At 42.2% G+C, this 27,939-nt stretch overlaps 2 protein-coding genes and 1 non-coding gene across 4 annotated transcripts; 1 reads left to right on the top strand and 2 right to left on the bottom strand.

Moving 5' to 3' along the window:
- Positions 1-208: 208 nt before the first annotated feature.
- Positions 209-280, bottom strand: Trnad-guc (transfer RNA aspartic acid (anticodon GUC)). The gene has a single exon. It is a non-coding gene; the product is annotated as a tRNA-Asp (tRNA).
- Positions 281-814: 534 nt separating this feature from the next.
- LOC143359166 (uncharacterized) lies at positions 815-6,970 on the bottom strand. The gene is made up of 4 exons (XM_076796914.1): positions 6,945-6,970; positions 3,327-3,406; positions 1,095-1,295; positions 815-941 (listed from the first exon to the last, which is right to left on the bottom strand). Exons 1-4 carry the CDS (start codon positions 6,968-6,970, stop codon positions 913-915), a joined length of 336 nt encoding a protein of 111 aa, XP_076653029.1. The 3' UTR covers positions 815-912.
- A 16,879-nt stretch (positions 6,971-23,849) lies between these two features.
- Rpn13 (regulatory particle non-ATPase 13) lies at positions 23,850-27,605 on the top strand. Of its 2 annotated transcripts, none has more exons than XM_076795731.1 (6): positions 23,850-24,194; positions 24,495-24,611; positions 24,899-25,244; positions 25,312-25,487; positions 26,818-27,254; positions 27,391-27,605. In XM_076795731.1, exons 1-5 carry the CDS (start codon positions 23,994-23,996, stop codon positions 27,208-27,210), a joined length of 1,233 nt encoding a protein of 410 aa, XP_076651846.1. In that variant the 5' UTR covers positions 23,850-23,993; the 3' UTR covers positions 27,211-27,254; positions 27,391-27,605. The 2 variants fall into 2 exon arrangements, with proteins under 2 accessions (XP_076651846.1, XP_076651847.1); XM_076795732.1 differs by having other exon boundaries at positions 23,853-24,194; positions 26,986-27,254.
- The last annotated feature ends 334 nt before the right edge of the window (positions 27,606-27,939 follow it).

Raw genomic sequence — 27,939 nt, 5'->3', positions numbered from 1 at the left:
GGCGGTCATATAAGTATTGCACTTACTGCTAAAACATATATATTTATTGTTATAACGTGTACTATTGGGTCGCTTTTGTGGGTGAGTATAAGGGAGGCGAATCCCTATGCTGCAACAGTTTCAGGGGGTGGGGGACAAATGTACTATGCTAAAAATGTAGAATATATGAAAAATAAAAGATAACATTAAAAATAACAAAAATAATATTCTCCCCGACGGGGAATCGAACCCCGGTCTCCCGCGTGACAGGCGGGGATACTAACCACTATACTATCGAGGAGGAGACATTGTTCACTATTTTTTAATATCTACATCAGATTTTCGTTAATTTTATATGTTATTTAAATCGCCAATACAGCAATGTCTCGATCTATGCATGTGAAAATGAAACGCATAGCATTTGCGAGCAATTCCATCTTCACTATGACGCGGCATACCACTTGAGAGGCCCAGAAGCTCGACAGCCGAGGAGTGTAATATGATACGGGTTCGGGTATATCGGTGAGACAATACTAATCCGATGAGAAAACTTTTTTGTTTTTCATTATTTTTCTATGAAAACTTGGCCAATATATTTGTGACATTTTTCTGATTAAAACGAGACCAAATACGACATACTTCGGAGCATATTTGCTCGGATAATAACACATTTCTTACCTCGTTTCTGATAAATTCGAAAACCTCTCACACAATAAATACGATCCAAATAGCGTCGTGTTTAGTATCATTTTAATCAGAAAAATTACACCAATACACTGGCAAAAGTTTCACAATAAAATCGTTCGAAACAAAAAAGTTTTGCCATCGGATTAGTATTGCCTCACCGACACGCTGGTGTCTGTTTTGTTTTCTCGCTGTCCTTTTCCACGTTCGACGCTAGGGGCAAGAGAGCAAAGAATAATATCTCAGCTTTCAAATGTTGTTGTGGAAGTTGAGTTGCCCTGCAAAACAGAACGATTTTCCCTGCAGCGTGTAGCACAACATTTTTATTAAATACAAGAAATCCTTCTCGAAAATTTTGAAGAAAAATACGTCCAGTCATACCGTGTCTAAAGCTTCTCCAAGGTCGATAAATTCTGGGCCTCTATACCTACCTCCTTTCTTCCTCTGCTTTTTAAACGATCCACACTGTTGGGGTGTTTTTACGGTCTGCAGGAGGGTGCAGCTAGGTCCTGGTCCGTGCTCTTCCTCGGCCTTACTGGTTCTGTGCAGTGTACGATTTCTTTTCCTTCCCGATGCGACGTGACTTTCGTCCAAGTTGCCCTCCGCAGGTAGTTCCGGCACATTGTCCTTAGCTTCGGGGTTAGGCACATGGTTCTTTCCCGTACTTCAATCTTCAACCAACCGTTCCTTTCCCAGTAACGCGATTAGATTTTCGACCTATTAAACATATTATACTGTACTCCAGTTTGTCACAATTCAGGCAGAGAATTTTGCATAAAGATCATGAACGTCTAACTAATTCGTATTTTTATCGCCCATACAATTAGACGATATACAGGGTATCCCAGAAAAGTGTATACACACTTTAACAGTAGAATGCGGATTTTTCTGTAACATAGAAATTGCATCAATATCAAGAAGTCCTTTGAGTTAGTTGAAGATAATACAACAGTATCTTCAAGGGCTGTAAATATTGCAACGAGATTTAACAGATCCGTTTTGGAAAATAATCATTCTTTCGGTCAGTTCTTCCCATTACGTTCGGTTGGACGTTAAATTCAATTCTAAGCTCATAAGGCTAATAGCAAGCAACTATAGGACTTCTATTTCCATATACTGACAGTGCATTAAGTGCTCCAGTTCTCCACGATAATTGTACAGCGAAGTGACAGCGACAGGTAATCATTCGAACGACGAAGTCCTCGGTTATCATCCGAAAACGTTCATGTTAATGCACCAAACCGCTTATATTGGTCTTCCTAATCTCTTGCTAATTTTATGCAGAAAATCGATGAGCGAAGTCGTTTTATAAATATTTTCAAGAGTGCTGGAACCGAGTTTTATGAATTTCTGCCAAATATCAATAATTTCAAAATTTTCGCTTTTGCTCAAAATCTCGAATTTAAAGTTGTCCACTGGACGATTGAAGATTATAAAGATATTTTACGTGGACCTGGGTTTAACGATCTTCGGCATCATGGCAACCAAATAAATCTCCCAGGGGGCGGTATTCTTAAGGGATCTTTTCCCAAGAACAATGGGCGGACCTTTCTTTCGGACATTTCCGGCGAAAATTGGCGAAACGTACGGTCTACCGTGGCGAAAAAATTCCTGAAGCTTATTTGCCAGAGGACTCCGTCTTCCTTCCACGCTTCCCGGGAGCCAGTTCTCACCCTAAGTCCTGTTAAACCCCTAAGAGACCCGGCAACGCCTCGTCCCAGTACGATACCATCGACATCCTCGTCTTCCCTGGCAATTTACGGCCCTTTTGTCTCAAGGATCTACCTTGGGCTGGTACAACCCTCCACCCTTAGATAAAGCAACCCACAACCTAACCTAACCTTTCAATATGCCAAACCTGGGGAAAAATAAAAATCTCCGATCAGCGATATCGACGAAACTGTGCTAAAATGTGCTTCTCATGAAACTGTCACATACGATTTTGTTTTCCGTGGCCGTAGTTTGCGTTGAAGGGTTGAAAGACAGGATTTGGGGCACATTATAATACTTTGCGAACTATTACAAATAGAAGAATAGCGTACAGAGCTACAGCGTGTATTTTTGAGCGAGGAATTGGCGTACTTGTCTGAACAGATTTGGCACTGAAAATGAATGATTAACAAAGGGGATTTCCTCGGTATAACAAGCATGAAATTCGAGAATCCTAATCGAGTGATCTGTCGGTGTGTGAAAAACAACCGATTGGACAAGGCAAATCGACCCATAGATTGGTCGTGCGAACAATCTTCCTTATCTTATTTGCTGGTGACTTTGTCAAATTACGATGAGTCATCAAGCTTCTTGTCGAGATTCGCGATTTGATAACGGCAGATATCAGCGACGATTATTTAAAGAACGTGTTCGAGCAAGCTAATTTTCTCTTTCGTAAGTTCGGCAAATAAATTCGAAAGTTGTTCAGTAGAAGTTGTTCGATTTTGTAGAATTCACTCATTGCATAGGATTGGATAGTATTCCCCTTTAAATGGGGGTCAGAGGGGGTCACGCGACGCCCTTTCGACACCCTCAACCGCAATCTTCTCTCATCCTTGCGGGACCCTCTTTGCCTGTCCGCTTTGCAGATGGCTCGACCAAGACAAAGACCCCGATAAGGCTGCAGCTGCACTCGATGGTGTCCCAAAAAATTTCATTTTTCCTGGAACTACCTGTCTTGCAGACGAGCATGAGACGGTCGGCCTTCTTTGTCAACGATCTCTTCTCTATACCGGACAATTTACGTTTCCTTCTACAATTATTAAAAATGTATAACTCGTAGATCAGAACTTGGTAATAATTATTTTAATATCGGCATAATAATTTCTAATAATTTAATAATAATAGTAATTCCTAATAATTTGATAAAGTCTAATCCGATATAACAGAATCATCGAGGATAGTATAACAGAATAACAAATTCCAGTGAAAGTGTTAAACGCCATCTATAAATCTCGCGGATAATTAAATTTTGGGGGCAGACATTGAGGTTATGTTGATTAATTTTATTAAATATGTACAAGTTAATATTTTGTTGTTCAGTTGTTACCAGCGCCAGTAAACAAACCGGACGCGATAATTGATATCGCATTACCGGCTCTGTCGGTTTATTGTGGCACGTGGGTGGAATTGTTTTCCATTCACTCGCTTTCTTCTGTTACAACGGATATTGTGCAAAATTAATACATAATGCATGCGCGAGTGATTAATGTTCGTTGGACCGATATGTTGCTCAAGAGTGACTTACGGCTCCCGTTAATGTGAAATCCTACCGGGATTCGCGGTAGCGACTCCGGGGAATTGCGCGGGCAATTTAAATTCAAATTAAAGAATTCAGTTGTCCTTAGAGGTTCGCAATAATTATCCACGTAAATCAATTTCTAGAAATAGCACTGACTCTAAAAAACATCGGGCGAGCAATTGAAATTTGGATTAAAGTATATTATTATTTTTAAAGAATCACAGTAATAATTTACATAAATTTCTAAAAAGCAAAAACTATCGACTCTAAGGAATCGCGCGAGCACTTAAAATTTAAACCGAAGCATTTCAACGCATAAATTTTAAGACGGATATTTTGGCGTCTCAAATTCGACATCACGGTGTAGATAAATTGTTGTCAGATCGCGTCGAAGTGACCTAGTAGAAATAAGAAATAAGACCCACCATGGGATCCCCGAAATCCTGTGAACCGAGGGAAAACTGGACTTACATAACCTCTGAAACCGGTTTTTCCCGCAGAAAATTTGAAGTCACAGTGCAAATGAATGTTCGTCGGGTCACGTGATGGCCGGCGGAGGGGGCGAAGGAGGAGAGGCAGATGAGGCAAGGTGAAAGACGAGATTGGTTCAGCCGTCCAACGAGTAAAAAGCATGAATGGACGCCATCACGGCGCCGTACATTATCTTGCCTCCTTGTCTCTTTATTATTATTCGCTTGGCTCCCTTTATCATGCCCGCTCTCCGTCGCGCCCGGCCGATCTCCCATAGTTCGTTCCTCGTCTGGGTCGGTTTCCCGCTCCCCCGGATCATGCTGCCAGGTTATCTTGTTGTCTTTTGCTCTCTTTCACTACCTTCCCCCCCTCCACGCAGTTTCTGTGTCCGAACCTGTTGTTCTTTCGCTCCGATACCTTGTTCGCGGCGGAGGGAGATCAGGTTCACTGGGTACTGACAAGATCATGTAACCTGCTTCTACAGGATTGGACCGGGGACCTGTTGATACTCTCTAAACCCGGCTGCTGCCATTGCCTAACGCCCTAACCCCTTTCCCGGGAATTTTATCGTCGCACCGCGTTCTAGCGGTCTAGGAACTGATTGTGCGGTTAATTCACTGGACGCTAGGCGGGGACACTTTTAGGGGTCCTGGAGCTTAAGGGGGACCTTTCTGTTTTGATTTATGATTGTTAGCATGAGTTTAGAAACCAGAAATCAATAGCACTATTTTTCACGCGAGTTTAAGCTGGCCTCACCCTAACCTCAAATCTTCAGCTTTGGACTCCTAGAATAAAGATTCCACAGTGCTCCAAGTAGACCCGATTGCTGTGCCTATATTGATTATACTTATTTTTGAAGCATAATGAATATTGAAAAAGAGATATGTAAAATATATAACTGATTTTAATGAAAAAAATTTAATATCTCTTTTAATATAGGCAAAGTAATTGGTGCATCCACAGTAAGTGGGGTCCTTTATCCTAGACCAGAGCTGTTCTGCGTCTGCCCGTACGGGCAACGATTTTCTTGCCCCGGGCATACACAGAACGGCGGGCCCGAAGCCACGCCTCCTGCGGGCAGGAAGCCACACCCCCTGCGGGCAAGGTTGCATGTTTCTGTCACAGCTACCCACTCCGCTGAGTCACTTGCCCGTAGCTGTGCCCACGGGCATCGGCGGGCGCCCTTGCCCGCTAATAGGCACGTTGAGCAGCTCTGCCCTAGACTCTTAAATCACGAATACAGTTTAGTAGACGTCGTGAATAATGTAGAAATCGTTTCGAGACTTGTTCGACGCTTTTTCTTCGGTTCAATGCATTCTGCAGCGAACACGGCCGCGCCATATTCAGCGACGTTGCATGTAGATATATCAATGGGGCTCGCGCATCCTCTGCGTTTGGAATTACGCGAGCCGGATGATGACTTAACTTCAACGAGACTTCCTCAGACTGGTCTCGTACCGGTCGGAGATCGAGTCTGCTAACCAAACATGGTGATTCACTCTGCCGACCGTAGAATACTTGTCGCAGAGTCCGTACGATAGAACATTACGCGTATTCCATTAGCATTTTTCGAGGTTATGAAACTAATTTTCGCCAATTCATAGAGTATTTAATTTCAACACTTCCGAAAAGCCGAAAAGGTTTTTACGATTTAGCCAGCAAAGGAACCGGATTGAACTCGTTTACATAACGAAATCTCAATTACAAATCGATGACTGGTTAATCCGCGACTCTTCCTGTAATTTTTCACCTGCTCAATCACGGCACCGCTCGATCAATGATAGTTATCGTCCCGAGAAGATTCATGAGGTAATCGTTGCCTTGAAGCTGCTAACGGTTGCTGGCGTTTGCGGGTGTGCAATGCATCGGATGCACCTTGAAGTCCAATAATCGTCAAGATTATTCGATTCGTCGTCTCACGCGCCCGCGATGAAAATGAGTGAATGAAACTCGAAACGCCGGAGACGAGGAAATCGAAAAAAATGTGGTTGAACCACCTGGAAAATTTTGATCCTCCACAAATCTCTATCGGCTACTTTGGGAATGTTTAACAAGAAAATACTGTAGCTGACATAACACGTTCTTCTTCGGAAAATTTGCGCATCAGTTACATGAATCAGTGAAATGAATTGTACAAGTCCAAACATGGCCGAACCTGCCACCATTGTCGGCGGGTGTCGACCGCAATCGTGGATCCCCTACCCATCAAGATTCCCGGATTCCTCGAAGGCTTTTTAATTGCGATCCGTGCGCAGCTGTGCGAGAAAACAAATTGCCGCCGATGATTGGCCGAGCAGGTGAGGAGAAAACAATCTTGCTGCATGCTCGTAAATATAGGTGGAGCTGCCGCGGATCAGCCGAAATAAAATTGACGGTGGAAAGGGGTGGAATACGCCATTGGGAGGTCCCCACTCCTCCCGTAGGTCCCACATTACGTGAACATAAAAGGCAGGGGAGACCGTCTCTCTGACACATTGACACAGCCTCGGAACTTCTGCTGAGGATCCTCTTTTTTCCTTCGGGGATCGTCCCCTCCGTTCTTCATTTCCGTTCAGGCTCCCGTCTTCGATCGCTATACCTGTTATCCGAACATCTCCGCGCCATTTTCTTTTTGCCCCACGAAAAACGCTCGGTGTCGGCGCTGTTGTTCCTCGATAACGCACCCGGTGAACCCTACCCTCTGTTCGAGCCATCCGATAACCAACACACGGTCACTTTTAATAGATTCCGAAGCGCTCGATCGGAATCTGAAAACCGTTTTGATCTATCTCTTCTGGTTCTCGAGATATTCAATTTTTAAGTTGAAGCCTCTGACCTAGACGACCTGCTTTAACCGCGAGGGGGGCTCTGTGTGTATACTCTGTATGTTTTGGATATAATGATGTATAATAGAACTGTCTTGTATCTGAACGCTGAAGCCACCGATGCTTCCGAATTTTGCAACGATAATCGTTATACAAATCGGTGAGGATTCAGTGTAGCACCGTAACTAAGTGGCTTCTGTTATCAGTGCCTGTATGTCTAGACTAGTAGAGGTTTCTCTATACGATTCGATTGCGGGAAAGTCGAAGGTGTGCAGTTTTGGCGATGAATGTGGTCCGCGAGGCGTGTTGGTCCGACTGGTCCTCGAGCCACCGGAGTCCCATGACTTTCTTTTAGCATTATCAATGTTTCAAGAGGAACTGGATCGGCGCGGCAGCGGAATATCAAGGAGTTTCTTGGTAGGCAATCGAAGCATGCCAGCGGCGCAAGAACGTTTGAATGAGGAACCAGTATTCCGAGCTGCGGTCTCCCTCGGGAGCAGGAGCATGGGGCACCCTGCCCCTCGGGGTTTCAAGGAAGCGGCCGGTCGTTTGGAAACCGTGGTCGCCGCCTGTTGAATGGAGAGGAGAGCTCGGAGGCGAAGCGAAACACGGTGGAGAATCCCTTTGCTCTATTTCTCTCTTTTCATGCCGCCCTCTTTCTCTTCTTTCAGGTGCGGCAGACGCGTGCGATTCATGCGGCACGCATGCCTTTCCCGTTCGACGTCCTCCGCGCTTTTTCCCCCGAGAGGAACGTTCGTCTAAACAACCTCAGGATTTTTGCTACAGCTAACTGGTCCAGTTAAACCGTCGGAAAAGACATCTGTGGCGTCGTACCGGCCCTAACGAGCGCTCCAAAATTGATTGCGTCAGGCCCGGCATATTAGATAGCGTGCTTCATTTTGGGCCCCTGTCCTGAAAACAAATCGCATATTTCAGTAAAATTGATGCGGATTTTAGAAGCCAGACTAATCAGAAATGAGGAGAAGAATGAGTACGATGAAAACTGGTAACCGAAAAAAAAATGGCGTCCAACATGTGACTTTGTAGTCAGTATTTAAAAGTGGCGGGAAACCCGACAGAATTCGAAATGGTTTTCCAACAAACAGAAGTTGCTCCGCTTAAAAACGAGCCTCTACACCTAATATATTAAGATTCCGATCCTTCTCTTCTAAAAAAGACTATCCCCGATATTCAGCCGAAAGAAACAGCGTCAAAGCACCGCCAGAGGACACGAAAGCGGCCATGTTTCTCCTGGCCCCGTCCGAGGGCATTCTTTTCGCAGAATCCTCTCCGGATTGCACGATTTTGTCTCCATGAATTACCGAATGGAATTCCTGAGCAAATGGTGACGCGCAGGGAATATCTTGCTTCTTCTCCCCTAGGAAGGAGTCCATTTTGCTTTCGATTTGCTCGTCGGCGATCGCCTTTGCGCGGATTCCGTCAGCCTGCCCGGGAATTCCGATAATTTCCACGAAATACAGAAAACACACCATATCGAGACACGGCCTGCTCCGCGGTGTTTAAAAGGGGCGATTTTAATTAATTGTTAGAGACAATGAAAGTGTGGGGAGGTAAAAATATGACAACAATTCTACCTTGAGCTTAAATAAATTTTGGAATGAAGCAGAAAATTGAAATCTGTGCAGTATTCTGCACATTTCTTCGCTAGTTTGAAAAATTGTTTAGAGAGAATTGTCGTTAATAAATAGTTTTACGATAGACCCGGGGCCCCTTTTACATGCTGAACGTTTGCACAATTTTAAAATGTTTTCAAAATGTTTTCATTATACTTGGACAGTGCTTTGACACCTTTCAAGGAATAGCCAGATGTTTTAGTTATCGTTACCGTTCTCGAAAGATTTTCGACAACGTGTAAAGAAGGACACGTGACAAACAGTTAGCGCATAACGATTTGTTAATTGTCAAAGACGATCGCGAGGCGTGCAAGGCTCGCTCGAAGACAATTCGCCGAGGAATGTCGTTACTTCCAGGTGAGAAATCGCACGAAGGTTGACGCGCTATCACTTCCTGCCTACGTGGCTGCCACTAGTGGCAGTGTTGGTAGCGCTAACGTGTTGCAACGATCGCTATCGGGACCGTTAGCTATTCATTTATTCAATCGCAGCATCTATTACACCGTTTATACACCATCGATTCGCGCTATTAAATTCTAAAAGATTCTTCGACTACAATTACCGTCCGAGAAAAATGGTATCCTTGAAGCAAATCGAACCATCTGCGGGTTGTTCGGTGGAGCATCAAGAGCAGCCATCTTGTGTAAAATTGCCGTCTCATATCCTGACTCGCGGGGTAGTTACGAGGCAAAATCGAAAAACCAGTTTCCAAGGTATTTTTCACCAATTTTCAACTTGAAGATCCCAGCAGAAAATGAAAACACAAAGAAATTGAAAAGCAGTTTCCGGCCTATTTTCTCTGTTCAATACAGCACACTAGAATTTCTGTTTCTCGTCAGTTTACAAATTTTCAAGTTGCAAATCCTGAAAGCGGAGAATCAAAAATACCGAGGAAGGCAGTTTCAGGCTGATTTTGCTCCGTTGTATATTGCGCAAAAATTTGGAAAAAAATCTGGCGTGCGTCAAATATATGGGTGTAGGTTTCGCGATTCGTTGGACGCGAGAGAAATAAAAATATTCGAGAGAAATGGAAGCGAACGGGGAGGAGGGGAGGGGGAGGCGGTTACAAAAGCGTGGGCGGACCGGTTTCCAAGAATCGCCCGGTGAATTCGGCTGAGTGAGTTCGAGCCGGAGCAACGGCGAGGAAAAAAAAAATGGGCCACCGCTCCAAATTTGTAAGTCCCGCTTCCGGGCGGTTGAACCAGCCGCTCCCAAAATAAGGCTCGCGAGAATCAGGGAATTCCACTCCCACGCTCTTTCGGGTGGCGAGCTGCCGCGAGAGTGTGTGGCACTTTGCCAGACCCCGGCTTCGAAATCTCTGCTTTCGTTGTCTTGCCCTTATTTCGCGGTTTGGTACACGCCACTTTCCTGCAATCGTGCTGAACAGAATCGGTATCCGGCGCAGGACGCGCCGTGTATCGTTAGGGACTCTTTGGCGGAGGAACACTTTTTAACTTGGGGACTTTAATAATAGGAACTTTTTATCTAAAAACAGTGAGAACCGTAAAGGGGATGCACAGAAAGTAACCGAGAGTTCATTTAAACACCGATCGAACCGAGCAACCCCCCTCCTTTCCGGAAGTCGGTTCGAAAATATTTGTGGCCTCGTGCATTTTTTTGCAGGGACACGTGTGGGTATTTTCGAATGAAAATTAGCAGGTTCTGGGGAGTATATACAGACAGGGTCATCCATTTTTAAACGGCCAAACGTCAACCAGCTATAGAGGACCCCAAATGGAACAACTTTCACCCCTTACACTTTTTTTGATTCGAAGTTATTTCATTCAGTCTCCACGGCGTGCTCCATGTCAAAAAAAAAACAAGATCCAAAGGTCATACAAAAAAGTTGACTTAATAAAAAAGATGCCCCTATTTATTTCAAACCAAACAAAGGAAAAATCATCAAGATACATAATTGCAGTCCTAATATATTTAGTCTTAAGTGAACGCAAAAAATGACGGGTTTTTGCAATCATCTAAAAATCAAGACCGAATCAAAGAAAGTGTTAGGGGTGAAAGTTGTTTCATTCGGGGTCCTCTATAGCTGGTTGACGTTTGGCCGTTTAAAAACGGATGACCCTGTATATCAGGGGCACCCATAAGTAATCAATTATTTTGAAATCTAAAACAAGCTTTGTAGTAAATTCAAGTTTTTATTTCTTAGAGGACAGTTTGCCATCTTTCCTGCAAATTTTCAATCCCCCTTCTTATAGAAATCCAAGGTCCGAGAAGCAAAATATAGGTGCCTTCTTACATCTTCTACAGGAATGAATGTTTTATCTCTTAAATGATGCTCCAGAGATCTGAAAAGATGATAGTCAGAGGGAGCAATATGAACGCGCGGATCTTTGCGAAGGGTTCACCGAAATCCTACCATCGATTTTTTTCGTCCAGAAATATTGAAAACTGTGTGGCCGCACAATAAAGAATTCCGAAATGAAGAATCCTCGGCGTCCGTCAAACGTCATGGTACGAACCGGAAGTAAGCTGGTGAAAATAATAGCGAGCATGACACGGGAATAAGGATCACCGGTGCGGTGACAGACAGGGAATACCGTCGCCATTTCCTGGCCGTTGGAACCGCGCGAAAGGACTTGGCCTGCGCTCAACTGACGTTAATCTTTGTTTACCCCGCATCGACCGAGCACCAAAATATTTTTCCAGCTCTATTTCCGTACCGTGCTCGCTCTCCATAGTTGTACCAGCCCGTCGAAGCTCGTAGATCCGAATATCAAATAAACTCATCGGAGTGAACTTTACCCGCGCAGTGACTTCATTAGGCGGGCACCGGGGCATTCCTGGAACAGACCGCATCATGCTTAGGTATAATTCTTGCGATTTCGCATCTTTCACATTCTGTCGCGATTGATCACGCTCGCCGCGCCTACGTTGCGTCAGATTTTCCTGCTCTTCCGTTTATGCTTAAATGCACGTCGGCGAGACTGTGCCATCATCGAATCAACGTGAATTAGGAAAAACTTTGACCTTTAGAACGAACCTAGGTGCACCGTCGTACGACACCTTTCCGGGAAGTCGTTGCGCGTCATCGCTGTCCCGCCTATTCTCTATTGCAAAAGAATCGTAAAATATAACTCGGGCGTGTCGAAATTAGGGATTCCCCGCTTTAACCAGTTAGCTGTTGCGACCTCTTTGAAAAATGTGTATCTGAGTTGCGTCGCAAAAATTAACCGCTGTTCGAATTATAGTTTTGACGAGTATACTGGTCATGACACAGAATATTGCCATTTCTTCGTGACGAGTATACTCGTCAAACACAGTTAACTGGTTAAAACGAGCACGAGTTTTACATATATTTTTTTTAAGTTACAACAGGTTGATGATGAAATCATTCCGGGTCTTCGTCGATTCTTAAATGTCACTGGATCCTTAATGACCGCTGCTTCTGTTGGAACGTCATTATTTCCTGAAGCGCCGTTTGTTACACCTCAACTTGGCACGATCATTCACTCTGGTTCGGATTTATGCTCGCAGGGAGCACGCCAGGGACCGTGCACGTAACGTTCACCGTATTAAAAGACGTCAAATGTTTGGCAGAACGACAAACGTGCAACCGTTTGGTAGACCATATCGGTGCGTGCACTCCGTTTCTCGGAAACGAGGCCCTAGAACCGCCGGATTTATTCCTCCGAACGCACAGTGCCGCGAATCGCCATTTTAGGTGGAAAAAAAGTCATGTCAGAAAACATATTTAATTATATCTACATATCTAATTATCTTTGTTCTAAAGAAAATTATGTCAGAGCAATAAATATGAATCTTTAAGTTTCTATGCACGATATTCTATATCAACATAAGTAAATATTTACATTAATGTTCACAAAGTTCGTTAATAAAGTCCTTTGCAATAAGTTTTATAGATTGTTTAAGTACCGGTTTTCTGTGCCGGTTGGTTGACTTTAATAGAGCAGAACTAGAAAGTCTCAAAAGATCCCATCTTGAAATTTTTAGTGCATCAAGTTCAAACTGTATGGAAGGGATTCTGACAAAAATCAGCTGCAAATATCTGCTAACCTGCCTGTCACAATTTTTTAAAGTCTTTGTCACACCGTACGGGCATTCTAGAAAAGCAGGAGGAAGTGGCTCCACAAATGATGGTAACACGGCTAGACGTTTCTTCAAAAACTTCGAATATAACAGGCATTACGATTTTTTTATATCTTATCTGCTCTTTCTTCATGTCACAACATTAATTTTCTAAATTTCGAGAAATTTGTTCGCGAAAAGATTTGTATTTAAATTTATATCCTTGGTTTTATCTGCCCGTTACAGTGCACAAATTATTATTTCATAGTGTAGAATGCCTATTGGCATGATGTCTGAAGAGGCTCAAGAAGCTCGCAACAAAGACATAAGGTTTAGGATTGGCCGCACAAGGAAGAATTCGCGTGTATCTACAAACTACGACTTAATAGCAATGTTGTTAATTACTTCTGATTCCATCATAAATTATTATAGGGTGATACCGCAAAAAAAAAAAATACAAATTCGCTACCGAAAGGTGTGTTAGAACTACTTTTAACAAGAACTTCCGTTAGCGATAGCGACAGCGATATTAGCAAAGGATTATTTTTATATTGTTATATTTAGATATTATTGTTATACTTATTTAATATTATATATTTTTTATTTATTTTTATATTTGTTTCTATAATTTATATAATATTTTTCAATATAAATATTATTTTTAAAGGTTCTACATATATGTTGAGTCTGATTTCACGACCTAATAGAAAATTTCAATCGGTTTGAAGAAGCAAGAAACGATCTATGATTTTTTTTTCCATCTAGAATGGCCATTCGCGACACTGCGCAACGGTCCAGGAAAAAAAAACCATCGCCATCGGAAACCTCGAGAAACATTGAAAACAATCCCCCGATTGTTTCTCCGTCAATGTCTCGTTCCGATTCGCCCGGAGTAATCCCTGACGCACGAAGAACCCCCAATTAACAGTCTCATTCCTTCCCAATGATTTTCGTGGATGCGCAAGGCCTTTTGTTGCCCACGCAGCCCGTGACAAAATTTTGGCAGGCTTCCAAATCACGATTTCGCTCACGCATCACCCAGAAATCCTGTCCTCGGCGTCTATTTTAATCGACCTACAGAGATATCGATTAATCATTCCCATCACCGAGCCGTGGGGATCGCGCGAAACACTCGAAAGAAATTAATTTCTGGCTTTTCGTCGAACGATCGATCGGCGGATCGCGTTTTAAATTCCGGCGTGTTTCCCGCCGGTGTTCTGTATCCTCGATATTTTGCAATTTATGTTCTAAATGTCACGCTCGATCTACGTACTTGAAATTTTCATAATTTCGGAGTTTGTTGTACGTTTTTTCTTTGCCGGGAAGGACCTTTTAGAGGGGGATGATGGAAAAAGATGGCCGCCAACATCAAAGAGTCAACGGCCACGCGGGATCGGGCTCGAGGATCGATGTCAGAACGCCAGGAGAGTCAGGATTAAAGAATACGAGATAAAAGGGAGGAGCGGAGAGAAAGAGAAGCAAGAAAAGGACAGGCACGGTGTTCTCGAAGAGGATGTTCCTGGAACTGCTCCGGCGTCGTGGCCCTCTTCAGACTCGACTTCACGGTTCAGTTAACTTTCTGCCAGCTCTTATTACGGGCCTGACGCTTTATCGGTCTCGTTTATGGCAGCTTTACCTCGAACCTCCTGCAACTGTTCCCTTTCCCTCGCCCTTCTTCCCTTACCTCTTTTTTACGGCCCTGCTTGATGGTTTCGGCTACCCCCCCTCCCCCTCGCAAGATACCATCGATTTTCTTTTTGATAATTTCATTAAAATATCGATTCAATCGAAAAGAATCGAATCAGAATAACGATATCGGTAGATTATTGTTGATATTGAAATTGTCGGTTTTGGGATTGCAAAGACGGGTGAAAATAATTGCGGAAATTTACCGGATTATACATTTTGTTACGGGTGTTGGGTTATGGGCTCCGAAGCACGCTGCACAGCTCGCATATGCACGCACCAAACGCGGCGATATCAGGTTCGCCGTGAGGCCTGTAATTTCTAAATGGCAAGCGCCGCGGTGCGCAACCCGCAAATTATCATTTCTGTAGTTACAATTAGGCGCAGTCCATCGCGGAAGGCATGGGAGCAGGTGTTCCGCGATTCTGAGGCAACAGTGAATTAATGCGAGCCCGCGAGCTACAGGAAAAATGATGGTTACGGTGTTGATTGCTATCGTATCGATGGCACCGAACCGATTGCACGGCGAGTCTATCACTTTTCAGAAGGGGACCTGTGTTTACTTTACAACCAATTCTCTGCCGTAAAAATGGCCCCAAATCAATGAAATTGACGACCCCCGAAAGTAGAGCTTTCGCACTTTGAAACGAGCCCGGGTACAACGTTCTACAGTTTTTTGTCGCAAAGTTACGGTAACTCGAACCTATCGTGCTGTTAGGTCTGCCATTTTGTTCTTCTCTTTCCCGCCCGTTTTCCAGTGCAAAAACATCCTAAAACATAAAAATGGCCCAAAAAACAATGAAATTTACGACCTCCGAAAGTAGAGCTTTCGCACTTTGAAACGAGCCCGGGTACAACGTTCTACAATTTTTTGTCGCAAAGTTACGCTAACTCAAACCTATCGTGCTGTTAGGTCTGCCATTTTGTTCTTCTCTTTCCCGCCCGTTTTCCAGTGGAAAAACATCCTAAAACATAAAAATGGCCCAAAAAACAATGAAATTGACGGCCTCAGAAAGTAGAGCTTTCGCACTTTGAAACGAGCCCGGGTAAAACGTTCTACAGTTTTTTGTCTCAAAGTTACGGTAACTCAAACCTATCGTGCTGTTGTGTCTGCCATTTTGTTCTTCTCTTTCCCGCCCGTTTCCCAGTGGAAAAGCATCCGAAAACAATATCAGAATCTTTTTAATAAAATTGCAACAGTTTTCAAAGTTTCAGTTTCTTCTGCGCGATAACCACGAGGACCATTGTGTCCACCGATCGGCTAGAAGAAAACGCACAAGTTATTTTCACCGTTACAACACGGATAAGGACCCATCGAGCGGTTTAAATCTGTCAGGTCCGAAGGAAAACAGGTTCTGGAGTTCGCTATGTCGTTGGTAAATTGCACATTCTATTTAAATCATGTTGCGCGGACCTATCCAGTAACTACCTTGCCTGGAATGCGCTGAGGTTGTTCTATCCCGCTCCCCCCTCCCCCGCCCCCACCCTTCGCAAAAATTATTTCATACTTTCGTCTCATTCAGTAAATATCCCTCCGATATAACTGTCCGCAACGAGCTGACATGCTCTAATTGCGTCAGAGAAATTCCGCGAACTTTTATTAGCGGCGACAAGCATATATCATTGCAAAAAAGAAATTTATATTATATTCCCTAGTACACACGAAGAATATCGAGAACAAACCCCGCCAGATCTTTTAGACGTCGTCGTTCGCCGACGTGTTTTCGAGGTTATATCATCGTTTCGCCGACCCGTGCCTCCGTAACGGTGAATGTACATATTCTGAAATGGCGGGAAATTCGAAATCGCTTCGATTCCGATGGGATCGAGATGAGTTTCCGCGAGGTTATGGTGATCGCACGACTAGGGCAACTCGTCGACAGCAGTTGGGATGAATCGGCGGCGTGGTTGGAGGTCGGAGCCGACTGAAACCGAGTCCCTGCAGACGCAACGTCACGGAAATAGTATAGACTGCGTCGACAGCCGTTCGTCGAGATATTACGCAAGCGATCGCTCAGACTGGGGTTCGGTTCAGGTGTACGTGGGGATTCCTTGTGGCGCCGGTCGTCTGGCGGGCTATTCGCACGCACACAGTCACGCCTCTAGCCTGCGCTCGCGCGCTACGACGACGACGAAAGACGCGGGATCTGGCACACGAGAAGCCTCCTACTGCATCCGGGGCATTCGTCGGGCATGCACAGCTCACGACCGAGCAAATGCGTCGATTACCACGATACCCAGTCTTCAATCGTGTCCGAGTAACTCGAACAGAAAATACATTAACGTCTCTCACTTGTATTATATCCAGAATTGGATCTGACACCGCCAGAAATAACGTTTAGCTTCAATTTTCAGTACAAAGTGGGCGTGGTTTCGCGGACGTACGTTGCCTCAATAGGCGTGGCAACATCACCCTCTTTGTTAAAAGGCCGTGAATGTATAGCTTCCTTTGTATAATATGCTCTCAGGACTCTGATTTCCTTGCACTCTTTGTGTAAAGCGTCTTAAGGGGCGTGGTTATGTTGCTTTCCTAGTGTAGAGTATGCTAAGAGGCGTGGTTTCATTGCCCTCTCTATGTAGACTGGCTTAGTACTCGTGGATTCATTGCCCGCTTATTGTAAAGTGTATTAAAAGGTTTCGTTGTCCTTTCTATGTAGAGTGTTGTGACAGACGTTGTTTTATTGCCCACTTTGTATAAACCGCGATAAGAGGCGTGATTGCGTTGCTTTCCATGTATAATATGCCCTGAGGGGCGCAGTTTCATTGTCCCCTTGTGTAGACTGCTTTAATAGGTGTGGTTTCGTTGCTCAGATTGTATAAAGCGTTTTAAGCGACGCGGTTGTATTACCTGCATTGTGTAAAATGCTCCGAGGGGCGTGGCTTTATTGTATAATCGTTTCAAGGGGCGTGGTTGTATCGCTTCCCTTGAATAAAATGATCGGAAGAGCGTGCTTTGAATGCCCCCTCTATGTAGACTGCCGTAATAAGCTTGGGTTCATTGCCCTCTATGTACAAAGGGTCTAAAGGGGCGTGGTAATATTGTCTCCCTTGCTCGAAATGCTCCGAGGGGCGTGGTTTGCAAGACATAAAAACCAGCCATCCCTTATCGATCAAACGGTGACACGCATCGACCACGGACTGACCAAGCCAGCGAATGAACGCGTTTTTAGAAACGAGTAATTTGGAATATAGGACCACCTTCCATATTTTTGTAGCTCCTCTGTGCCAACTCCCGAGCCACCAATGATAGATTGCTCCGAGGGGCGTGGCGGGAATGCTATTTCTGTGTAAAGTATCCGAAGGGGCGTGGTTTCGTTGTTCTAGAAGACGCGGCTTCGTTAACAAGAAAGTTAATTTCGGAATAAATCTCTTTTAAAAATATTCACCTTCGACCGAAACGCATTTCCGAACATAACCTAGTATCAGCGACAATTTTTCCGGCCGGTGCGCATGCACATTGTCGTTGCAATGAGTTTATCGCGGGGCCAACTGACGCGCAGCCATAAATTACGCTCATAAAAACGCTGCAGGTTCCCTCGGGGCGAGCTTAAAGCTGCTGCGGCGAGAGGCGGGCTCAGAATTGGGTTCCGTGCGTAGTACGAGCCTAACCGGAAGTCTCGCTTGACTTCCGGCGGTCGAAGGAGCACCTCCTTTTTATCCTCGGCTCCCTCGGGGTCGCCTAATCGAGCTGCATCGATCGAGCGCGCGCCGGCTCACCCGCGCGAGTAAAAGTCAGTTGAATAATTCCCGGTACAGCTGATGGCAGTTACCACGGCGAGTCATTATGCTCGGGAAAAGAGAGCCGCGCGAATCCTGTAGCCTCTAAAAATTTTATGCAGTTCGGTAGATTAGACGAAGGGACGGTAAAGATCCTTTACGATCGAGCGAACCGCGCTTTCCGCTCGCATTTAATTAGCGCCTTGGCTGACGTTGTTCCTCCGATAATTCTGGGCTTTCAGTGTTTCGTTCGACTACTTAGCTCGCGGCACTGAAGTCGAATTCGCAGCTACTGATAGGTTTCATAAAATCAGTACTTCATCCCTCGAGCACATTCTGCCCGGGTCTTCTTTTTACCTGAAACTATAAATTAATTATTTTTATATTAATAGTCCTTTATACTTACCTTTACGATTTGTGAATAACTTGTGTGATAACCTTGGAATGATATTTTTTATTCGACCTAATATTTGGATGTGAACTGTCAACGTGTATATTTTCACGAGGAAAAAATTCTTTTGTGTACGATGATGCTGGGGATTGTATTTTATGTTGGTGTGTTTATTCCTTCTGACCACCTACGCCGACGAATGAACAGGAGTTTTCTGAACGACGCCTGTGTGCAGGCAATGTGCACGCAGCTCGTCGAACATTGTTGCTGTCGTTTGAGATGCTGCATCGTTATCTCACCCTAATGCAGCGCTGCAAGGAGGGTTGCAGGCCCGCTGGGACAACGTTGCGCTGAACACGGAAACGGTACAGTCACGTATTTTATTCTTTCATTGAAAGTCCTATTTATATGGCTCTATAAAATAAATCTGCGCATAAATAAATCTATTTATCTGCTTGTTAGAAGGAACGAGGAAAATTTCACATTTCCAACGGTACTGTATCTTTTCCGGTCTTTAAACCTGCACTGAGCGTATAACCTCTATACGAGATCAATGTACCCTTACGTTTTATGAGAACTGCGTTACACAGTGGCGTGGGTACGTGTGTTAGACCGCACACAGACGCAAAGTGTACGTGGATGCCTCGCAAAAAATATTGTAAGCCGGTTTTTATGGGCCTGCCACGGAATTATTGTTTATACTGCGTCCATCACAAAAGTGCACACATTTTCTGTACGAATTTAAGGTACTTCGATTAATATAAATAAATTTAAGCTATCAAATTGCTGGACAACGAGCTAAAAATATGAGGACAATTATACGGGGTTGCCTTTTGATTTTGAGGCAACGTTAAAAGTTAAATGAAAAAACAATTAGTTATATCGACGTTATTGAACTCTTTTAATCGTTTTACGGTTTTGAATCACAGCTACTCGTTTTTTCCAGTGATTAGGCCGAAATAAGTTGACATTAAAAATGGAGTATATCAAAACAGGGAGGGGCTTCTATGAGTATCATCCTGAAAGTCTGTTGCGCTGCTCCAGGGTGCATTAACCCCAAGGACACAGCCCGTTATCCCTAGGACCATCTTCACAGAGAGGCCATAGAGCGGCGGTTCAAGGAGCCGCTCTCAAAAGGTCAAAAGTTCGTCCTCTTCGCGTTGGCCCCTCTAAAGCATCTTCGAGAGTGGCCCGTGCTCCTGTCGCCTGGCAACGCTGGTTCGGCCAGAGGACCAAGATAAAAAGGGAAGAGAAAAAAAAAAAAGAAAAGAGAAACGAGGGCTGATCTTAGCTCTCGCACCCTTCGTTCGGCTTTATTTCTGCGCACTACTCGACTCATCGCCGAGCGCTAGGCGCCACCTTAATTGGACCGAGCAATCGTCGAGTTTCCCTCCTTTCTTTGAAGGGTGCCAGTCTTGTGTCCTGACAAACCACCCTCTCCCGCCTTTGAAAACTCTCCTGCCTCCTCCGCGAAACGCCCTTTTTCATCCTTTGAGCCCCTGAAACTTTTAGATGCCCCTCCAGAACGAGGAACGATGAACTCCGTTACCAGAGCTTCAATCCGAAGTTCTTCTACATCGAATAAATGGAAAAATATTTCTACTTTTAAAAGTTAGGTTCTTAATATCCCCCTGGTACGATCAAATCGTTCGAAATTTTGTTCGTAGGCTTCTGGAAACTCAAATGCTAATTTAGGTTAGGTTAGATCTCTTAGGACAACGAGAAAGAGACGGCGCGAAGCGTACAAACTAATCCGTTTAATCCGAAGGCAAGAAGTTCCGTCGTTACGTTAATTTCAACAATATTCTACGCGTCGAAGAAAGTACTTTCGAATAGGAATTATATTTTTCGTTTGTTTAACAAGCGAACACTATATTTTTTACTCTATTTAGAACGTTCCAGAACGATCTGGGACCTAGAAAGTAATCCATTGAATCCAAAGGCAGAAAGTTGTGTCGTTGCAAAAAATTATATTTTAAACCGTCGGAAAATGCAGCAATATTTGGAAATCAGAAAAGTATATTTCTGAAATGTGTACCGTCCGGTGAACAAAATTTTGTTGTAAATATCGCGGTGTACTGTTCGAACGTGTCCGCAGATTTTTTTAGATTCCCGGACGGTAACTCCGATTCATAGTCAGCGAGTTTCGTTCCGCAAAGTCGCATTTCTATTTTATCATTTACCCGATGATCCCGGCGCAGCTTTTCCAATGAAGCTCGTGGCTCTCCGTATGAAACGGCCTTTAACTTCTACCGTCCCGGGTATAAAACCCGAATATCCTTACTCGCAATACATTCTAATACCGCCATTCTACTCGAGGGAAACTTTATACGGGCACACCGACGGTCGCGTACACCCCTGCCGAGCGCGATTGTGTTCGTACTCGATGGCATTCTACCGACGCAAGCTTTTACGATTTACGTGCTGCGCTCCACACTTTACCTGCACGCTCTGTACCTAACGTTATGTCCTCGTAACTTCTACCAGGCGTGTTGATTGTGCTGGCAAAAGGGAGGCAGTTTGGAATTGTCGAAATCTGCAAAGTTCGCCCCTTCACGTATTAATGCCTGTCCCAGAACTCTAAACGGGCTGTTATTTATGGTAATTAATTAATCGGAGGGTTGAAACATTTTTTTCAATTTTTAATATTGCTCCAAGCGGAATTTTATTTTCTGTCCCCGCGGTTTGCAATCCACTTTCCATTCTGTTCCCTCGGCATCACCGTCAGCCTTTGTGGTTTATCGGAGCCTGCGCTTTGCCATTCTCGTGCGACATCCTTGGCATGAGCTCCTGATAGGTTACCCGCCCGTTCCTTTTCTTCGTTCAATGGTACGCACCCGAAACATAATCTACGATTTAATTGTCGAGAAAAAGGTACCCTGACAAATTTCATTTAATTGCCAATTCGGAGAATGTTCTGAACTGGACTATTTTCGTATAGATCACTGAACTTGGAAAATAAATGTTGTGTACTCAGCAAGAGCCCCCCCAATGCTACCGGACTAGTTTAATTGTCAATAAAATGCTACGCTATAAAATTAGTTGTTAACGAAGAGAAACCCGGTACATTTAAGTATTAATGAAAAGCTATCTCGGAAATTTAATTATCAACAACAAGACACCTTATTTTAATTATACGAGAATTTGCCAACTTGCAGAAATGTTTTCAAAAATATTTATTTTGCGTGTAGTAAGTACTAACTAGCCCCTGCGCCACTGGCAGCGAAAGAAAATTACAGAAATCTACAAACTGCATAATGTTATATCACCTGTACATCGTTCTTGATTTTTTAACGCCTACCATTAAATATTCAAGGTTTCGTCAACTTTTCACAATTTACTTTGTTACTTTTGCTGCGACCTAAACGAAACAGAGCAATTTAAACTGTCATCCAACACCATTATACCCCCCTGTAAATGTTGACAACAATCTACTTATTGAACAAGATATTTTGCAAAGGAAACTATATTTTTGGCTCATTTCAGAAATAAATCCTACATTGTTTTTTCTACTCGAATCATACTTTTATCGAACAATTTTCGTACTGGAAACGTTGGAAATGGGTGTCTTCGTGACGATGAACCTCCACCGAGCTTACTATCCTGTGAAACAGGCGCGTATTTCAGTAGTACTCTCCTCGTCAGGAGTGTTCCACAAACACAGATCCTGAGGCAATCAAAAGGATTTCGGTGCGCGGACACCTCGAACCTGTTCCTGACCGCCTGGTACAGCAATCCCGGGTTTTCGAGCAGATTGACAGTTTTTTTTTAAGCTGATGGTCTTGCCGGTATCTCGACAGGCGGGTTTTCTAATATTCGCAATAGCGTCTGCGTTCTAAGGCATGGAAATTACTGCAATTAATTGGGCGACGATGGAACTTTTGTACATTAAAGATTCGATGATATATGAAAGAGGTATGAGCACGTTGTGCAGTCACATGTGCGGGTCGATGATTGTTGATTTAGATTCAGAAAATTTCTATTGTGTTCTTTCTTGTTCATCAATCTTAGACGTCGAATGTTTTTCGTTTTTAGACGTCGATTGAACCCGATCGATGTGTCAAAAGCACTTTCATCGTCCTTCGTACGCCTACACGCAAGCAGGAGTGCATGCTGGGAGTGGAGGACCCCTGTGCGGCTGCGCCTATGCGCGCCGCAAAGTTGACAACCCTCCTGACCCTTCTGAAAAATCCGATTGAATATTTCTTTAAATAATTTCCCTGGTATACAAAGAACAACAATTTGCATACTAATGAGATTGCAAAATAATGAAAATTGAGAAATAATAAGTTTTTGGATTTAGTATGAAACAAAAGAAATCAAAGTTTAAAGTTCACACCATTGGGAGATTAAATAAAATGTAGCCAATATATATCAAATAGTAGGAGCAGATAGGTTAGAAATGAAAATTAGTCGTTAGATAATTAATAGAATTAAATTAGTGAAATGCAGTCATAAAAGATTCGTGCCGAAATTTAAATTGAATCTTATGGGAAAGGCGGTAATAATCATCTGCTCGATAAATTTTCAAACTAGCGCCATTACACGTAGCAGCAAAACGCTCAAATTGATCGACAAACGTTACCGATATACGATAACATACCGTCTAACTGATGCCCCACTCTGTAGATCTATGACACCGACGAGGTACTGTTAAAGACTGCCAGCCCCTGCCACCGACGAGAGATTTTTAAAAACTCTCAAAAGGAGTAGACCAATCACCCAATGTATTTTTTGTCCCACATCCGTGGGGCTCTAGAGCCCCCTTACCATTTTTGTGTCACATCCTACCGTATCGGTCGGAACTAATATTGTGGAACTATTACAGACGAGATGTAGGAATAAGCACCAACGAGATATATCTCGTCGGTGGAATCTCACCTGGGACCCACTTTGAGCCTCGCAGTTTAACACGAGGGCTGGCAGTCTTTCTAAATATCTCGTCGATGATATGGTCTAAGCTTCACGTGGATCTAGTTGCAAAATTTATCGTTCGTCAGCGTAGAGGGCGTATGAAATCTAGTTGTTGTTAACGATGTCGGTATTTCAGATCGTGAGACACGAAACCCCAAATGGTAATTGGTCTACTCATCTACTCCTATACCTCGTCTGTAGTTTATATTAATTATTTATTTTAATAATTCATAGATAGCGCCATCAACCTTATTAAAATTACAAACTTCCGATAGTCGCCGACAGATGGCGCCTAAATTATAATGCGAGATCGCGAACCTCTGAACACGCCATTTTGAAGTGCACTGTCATCGCACGGTACATACAACAAAAATTAACCGCCTATTGAGGTTTAATATATTTATCTAAACAAAACGCGTATAGTGAAAAAATCAATCATGTCGGGAGCAGCACTTTTTGGAAACAATGCATCCCGCAGCAATTTAAAAAACCTAGTCGAATTTAAAGCTGGGAAAATGACTATGAAAGGGAAGATGGTTTATCCAGACACACGAAAGGGACAGATTTACGTTTATCAATCTAACGATTCATTGATGCATTTCTGTTGGAAAGATCGTACTACTGGCTTTGTTGAAGATGTAAGAATATATCATATTTATTTTTTATTTTATTCAGAATTTTTGGTCGTACAAAATTGCCATTCATTAACTTGGTGTACACGTTTGAAATTTATAATTTTTTTCGCGAATAGAACTTTCAATCGTATAAAATTGTGTCATTCATTAACTTTATGTATATTTTTCCAAATTTATAACTTTTCATATTTATTTGTATCACAATCAAGATTTTTAATTGTACAAAATTTTATCATATGCCGACTCTATATTTTTCTGTTGAAGTTTGTAATTTTTAATATAGTATTTATTCTGTTTATATAGGACCTAATTATTTTCCCTGATGATTGTGAGTTTAAACATGTTCCCCAATGTAAAACTGGAAGAGTATACGTTTTAAGGTTCAAAGCGTCTGGCAAAAAGTTCTTCGTTTGGCTGCAGGTAAGATTTGATTCATGTTTCCATGTTACTTAAATTCTGCAGAAAGATAACGAATATTTATTTATTGTTGTATAAAGAAAATTTCTTAGAATAAAATTATAATGCTTAAACACCAACCCTATTTTGCTTGACATTCCGTTTACACCGCAGTCTACTGTCAAGTGAGGAGAGCTATGGGCATAAAACATATGGCCTATCCATAGGGACCGATGTGGAGTTTAATATGTTAATAAGACCTCAGATTAATTTTGTTTAATATATTGATTAATTATTGCCTTACCTTGTAGAGTCTGAAAACAGACAAAGATGAGGAGTACTGCAGAAAGATCAATGAGGTCCTAAACGACCTACCAACCCCAGACACCCAAAGAAGTGGCAATCCGAATGCAGAAGGCGATCTCCAAAATTTACTGAATAATATGTCACAGCAACAGTTAATTCAATTATTCGGCGGAGTAGGCCAAATAGGAGGAATAAGCAATTTATTGGGGACTATGACCAGACCACAGGTTGCTCAGAGCGCTAGAGCTTCTACGACAACTGCATCTAGTGATAGTACAAGGAATACCACTTCAAGACCTGCCACACAAATGATTTCTTCTCCATCGTCAACTGACACGTCCAAGCCAAATGGTGAGTAATTTGTATTACGTGTAAGTTCAAGAATAAAGTATGTTGATTTATGTGAATTTTTATCTAGGTGAGAGTAAACCCGCAACCAAAACACCTGCTCCATCAACAACAGGGACTACTACTAGTAGTAACAACAAAATACAGCTTAGCGATCTTCAGAACTTCTTGTCTGATATTCCACCTGTTCCACCTGTTCCAGTTGTTTCACCTGTTCCCCCTGTTGGAGCAGAAATTTTTGTTCAGGTAATATCCTTTAGTTTCTGAATTATTTGTGTTTAGTATATGTTGTTTCTAGATATTAGATACTAGTGATTTTATGTTTGTTAATGAATTCAATTTGCACATTTGTTTTGTTGTTACTGTCTTATGTTGCTACTGATCTGTTGATCATACGTATAGTCATTTTTTGGCTATAGAGCCAAATATATTTTCGATTCTATTTACTCTCATTGTTCATAATGAACTCTCAGGTCAATGGACTAATGAAAGTAATTATATGTAGTATTATACAACTTAGTATGACACAATGAAGTGTATAGCATTATTCCAATTAGTATTAGAGTAATTTATATATTCAAAATTAAAATCTAAATAAAACATAAAAATTTTAAATTAAAAAATAATTTCAGTTTCGTTTCAAAATTATTAAAAAATTAAATTCCGTCAATAATGGGGTATTAGTCAGCTTATTGTTTTTGTTTCTGTAATGTCACTGTCCAAGGTGTATTTGACCTAACTTTCACTACAATCAGAAAAGATTATTATAGTTATTCTCGTAAAGTCCCAAATGTATTTTAATAATTTAACAATTATTTTTCGTGAAAACACAGCCTGGGAAACCTTATAACATTTTTGTTTTTGCATAAACATGTATTATCTTGTTTATTGATATAGTTTTCTGTGACAATCAAGTAATTTTTTTTTTAGTGCAGAGTATTGTTTTTTGTAGTTGTTATCGTTATCAAGATTAGAATGTGCTCTTGATAAAATACATGGAATAACGCTTAATCTTGACGAGTACTGTGACAGTTTTGACATGGCAGTTATGCCTGTTTTGTAAACAGGCATATAGATACAGTCATTTCTCATCTTTCTGGTTATTAAGTATAACGGAGCAAAGTGTAACACTGATAAATATTTCATATAATACTGTTTATACGTTCTCATTAACATTTATAATTTATTTTTCTATAGTAAGTATTTAAAATTACATTTGATGCTAAATCTTCTAGTTCTCTTCATTACTTTTTGTTTCAAATGACGAATTATTCGGAGAACACAGTTAATAACACTTTCTAACAAATTATGTCCTCATAACATTCTGTGAATTTGTTTTATGTCCCAGAGCCTATGGTACAATCTCTATAATTAAAAGTACACTGTGTAGACTGTGAAAAAATACAATGTCGTAAAACCAATGGACAGAGGCATGGTTTTATCGTTGTTTAACATATTTTTCCACATTAACTTTTCCTGGCTGTCGGAGACACTAGCTCTGCTGAGCAGTTGGGGAAGTTCCTCTGGGATTGTCTGTTGTTTTCGGCCAGCTACAGCGCAGCTTATTGTCCGGCAGAGGGGCGTAGCAACCGAGTTGACCAATGCCATCCGTGCGGCGATCTCTGCCTCTGAAAACCTGGAGAGTGAAATGAGCCCGCACTTACCGCCAGGGGACCAACTGTGTACCACGCTATTGTCTCCCCAGTTCTCCCAGGCGCTATCAATGTTCTGGTCTGCTTTGCAGTCAGGCCAGGCGGGACCTGTCATCCAGCAATTCGGCTTGGGACCAGACGCTGTCAATGCTGCGGCCAGTGGCAATATCGAAGAGTTCGTCAGTGCTCTTGAAACCGAAGCAAAGACTGGCCAAGAGCAAACACAGCAAGGACAGGACGACACTAGTGCTAAACAAGCCTCACCGACAGCTAGTTCTGATAAGAAAGACGATGATGAAGGAATGGCATTAGATTAAGAAATTTAATGAGTCTGATTTCCATCTATATTTTCATTTAGAAGGTATGGACAATGTATTACATTATAATCCACTATGTATAATAAATATTTCTTCGAAAAATAGTATATTTCATTGATATTTTATGCATAGTTTAATATTGTCCTATAATTGTGTGCAATAAAGAAGGTTAACCTTTAGTTGCGGTGCACAAAATACACTGTTGCTGCTGGTTGACGCACTGAGAAGACTCCGTAAATGGTACATCCAGGTCTCTACAATGGTAATGTCCTGACGTACTGTATATTAGTGTCGTTAAACGTAACATTTTGAATGAGAGCGTAGTCGATTCATATTATTTATAGTAAATATGTATATATGAAATGATATAAAAACAATAAAAGTCTTAATAATAATAGTTTAATGATCAAGAAATTGATGAGAAGTATTTTTGTGCCATATTGTACCATTAAAATGAAAAATACGATAACGGCGACGAGGTGATGTATAATTAAATTTTGTTCTGTTATGTTAGTTCATAGTATACTTCAGAGTAGATTTCACGAATGAAGTGCAAAATATTTCCAAAATTGAAATTTCGATTTTTCTTCTCTCTCTCTCTTTCAAATTAAAGTAGCTTGTATAAAAATGAAGCATTTATATTTTCAAAAATGATATACATTTCTTAAAAGATGTATAAATAATTTTTTTTCTGTGCTGAAATTGACTTAAAATTGAATAACCTGTTAA

Source organism: Halictus rubicundus, chromosome 11 (assembly GCF_050948215.1).
Source record: "Halictus rubicundus isolate RS-2024b chromosome 11, iyHalRubi1_principal, whole genome shotgun sequence".
NCBI classification, from domain to species: Eukaryota; Metazoa; Arthropoda; class Insecta; order Hymenoptera; family Halictidae; genus Halictus; species Halictus rubicundus.
Note: the sequence above shows the minus strand (reverse complement) of the source record. Positions and strands in the feature narration are given on the sequence as shown.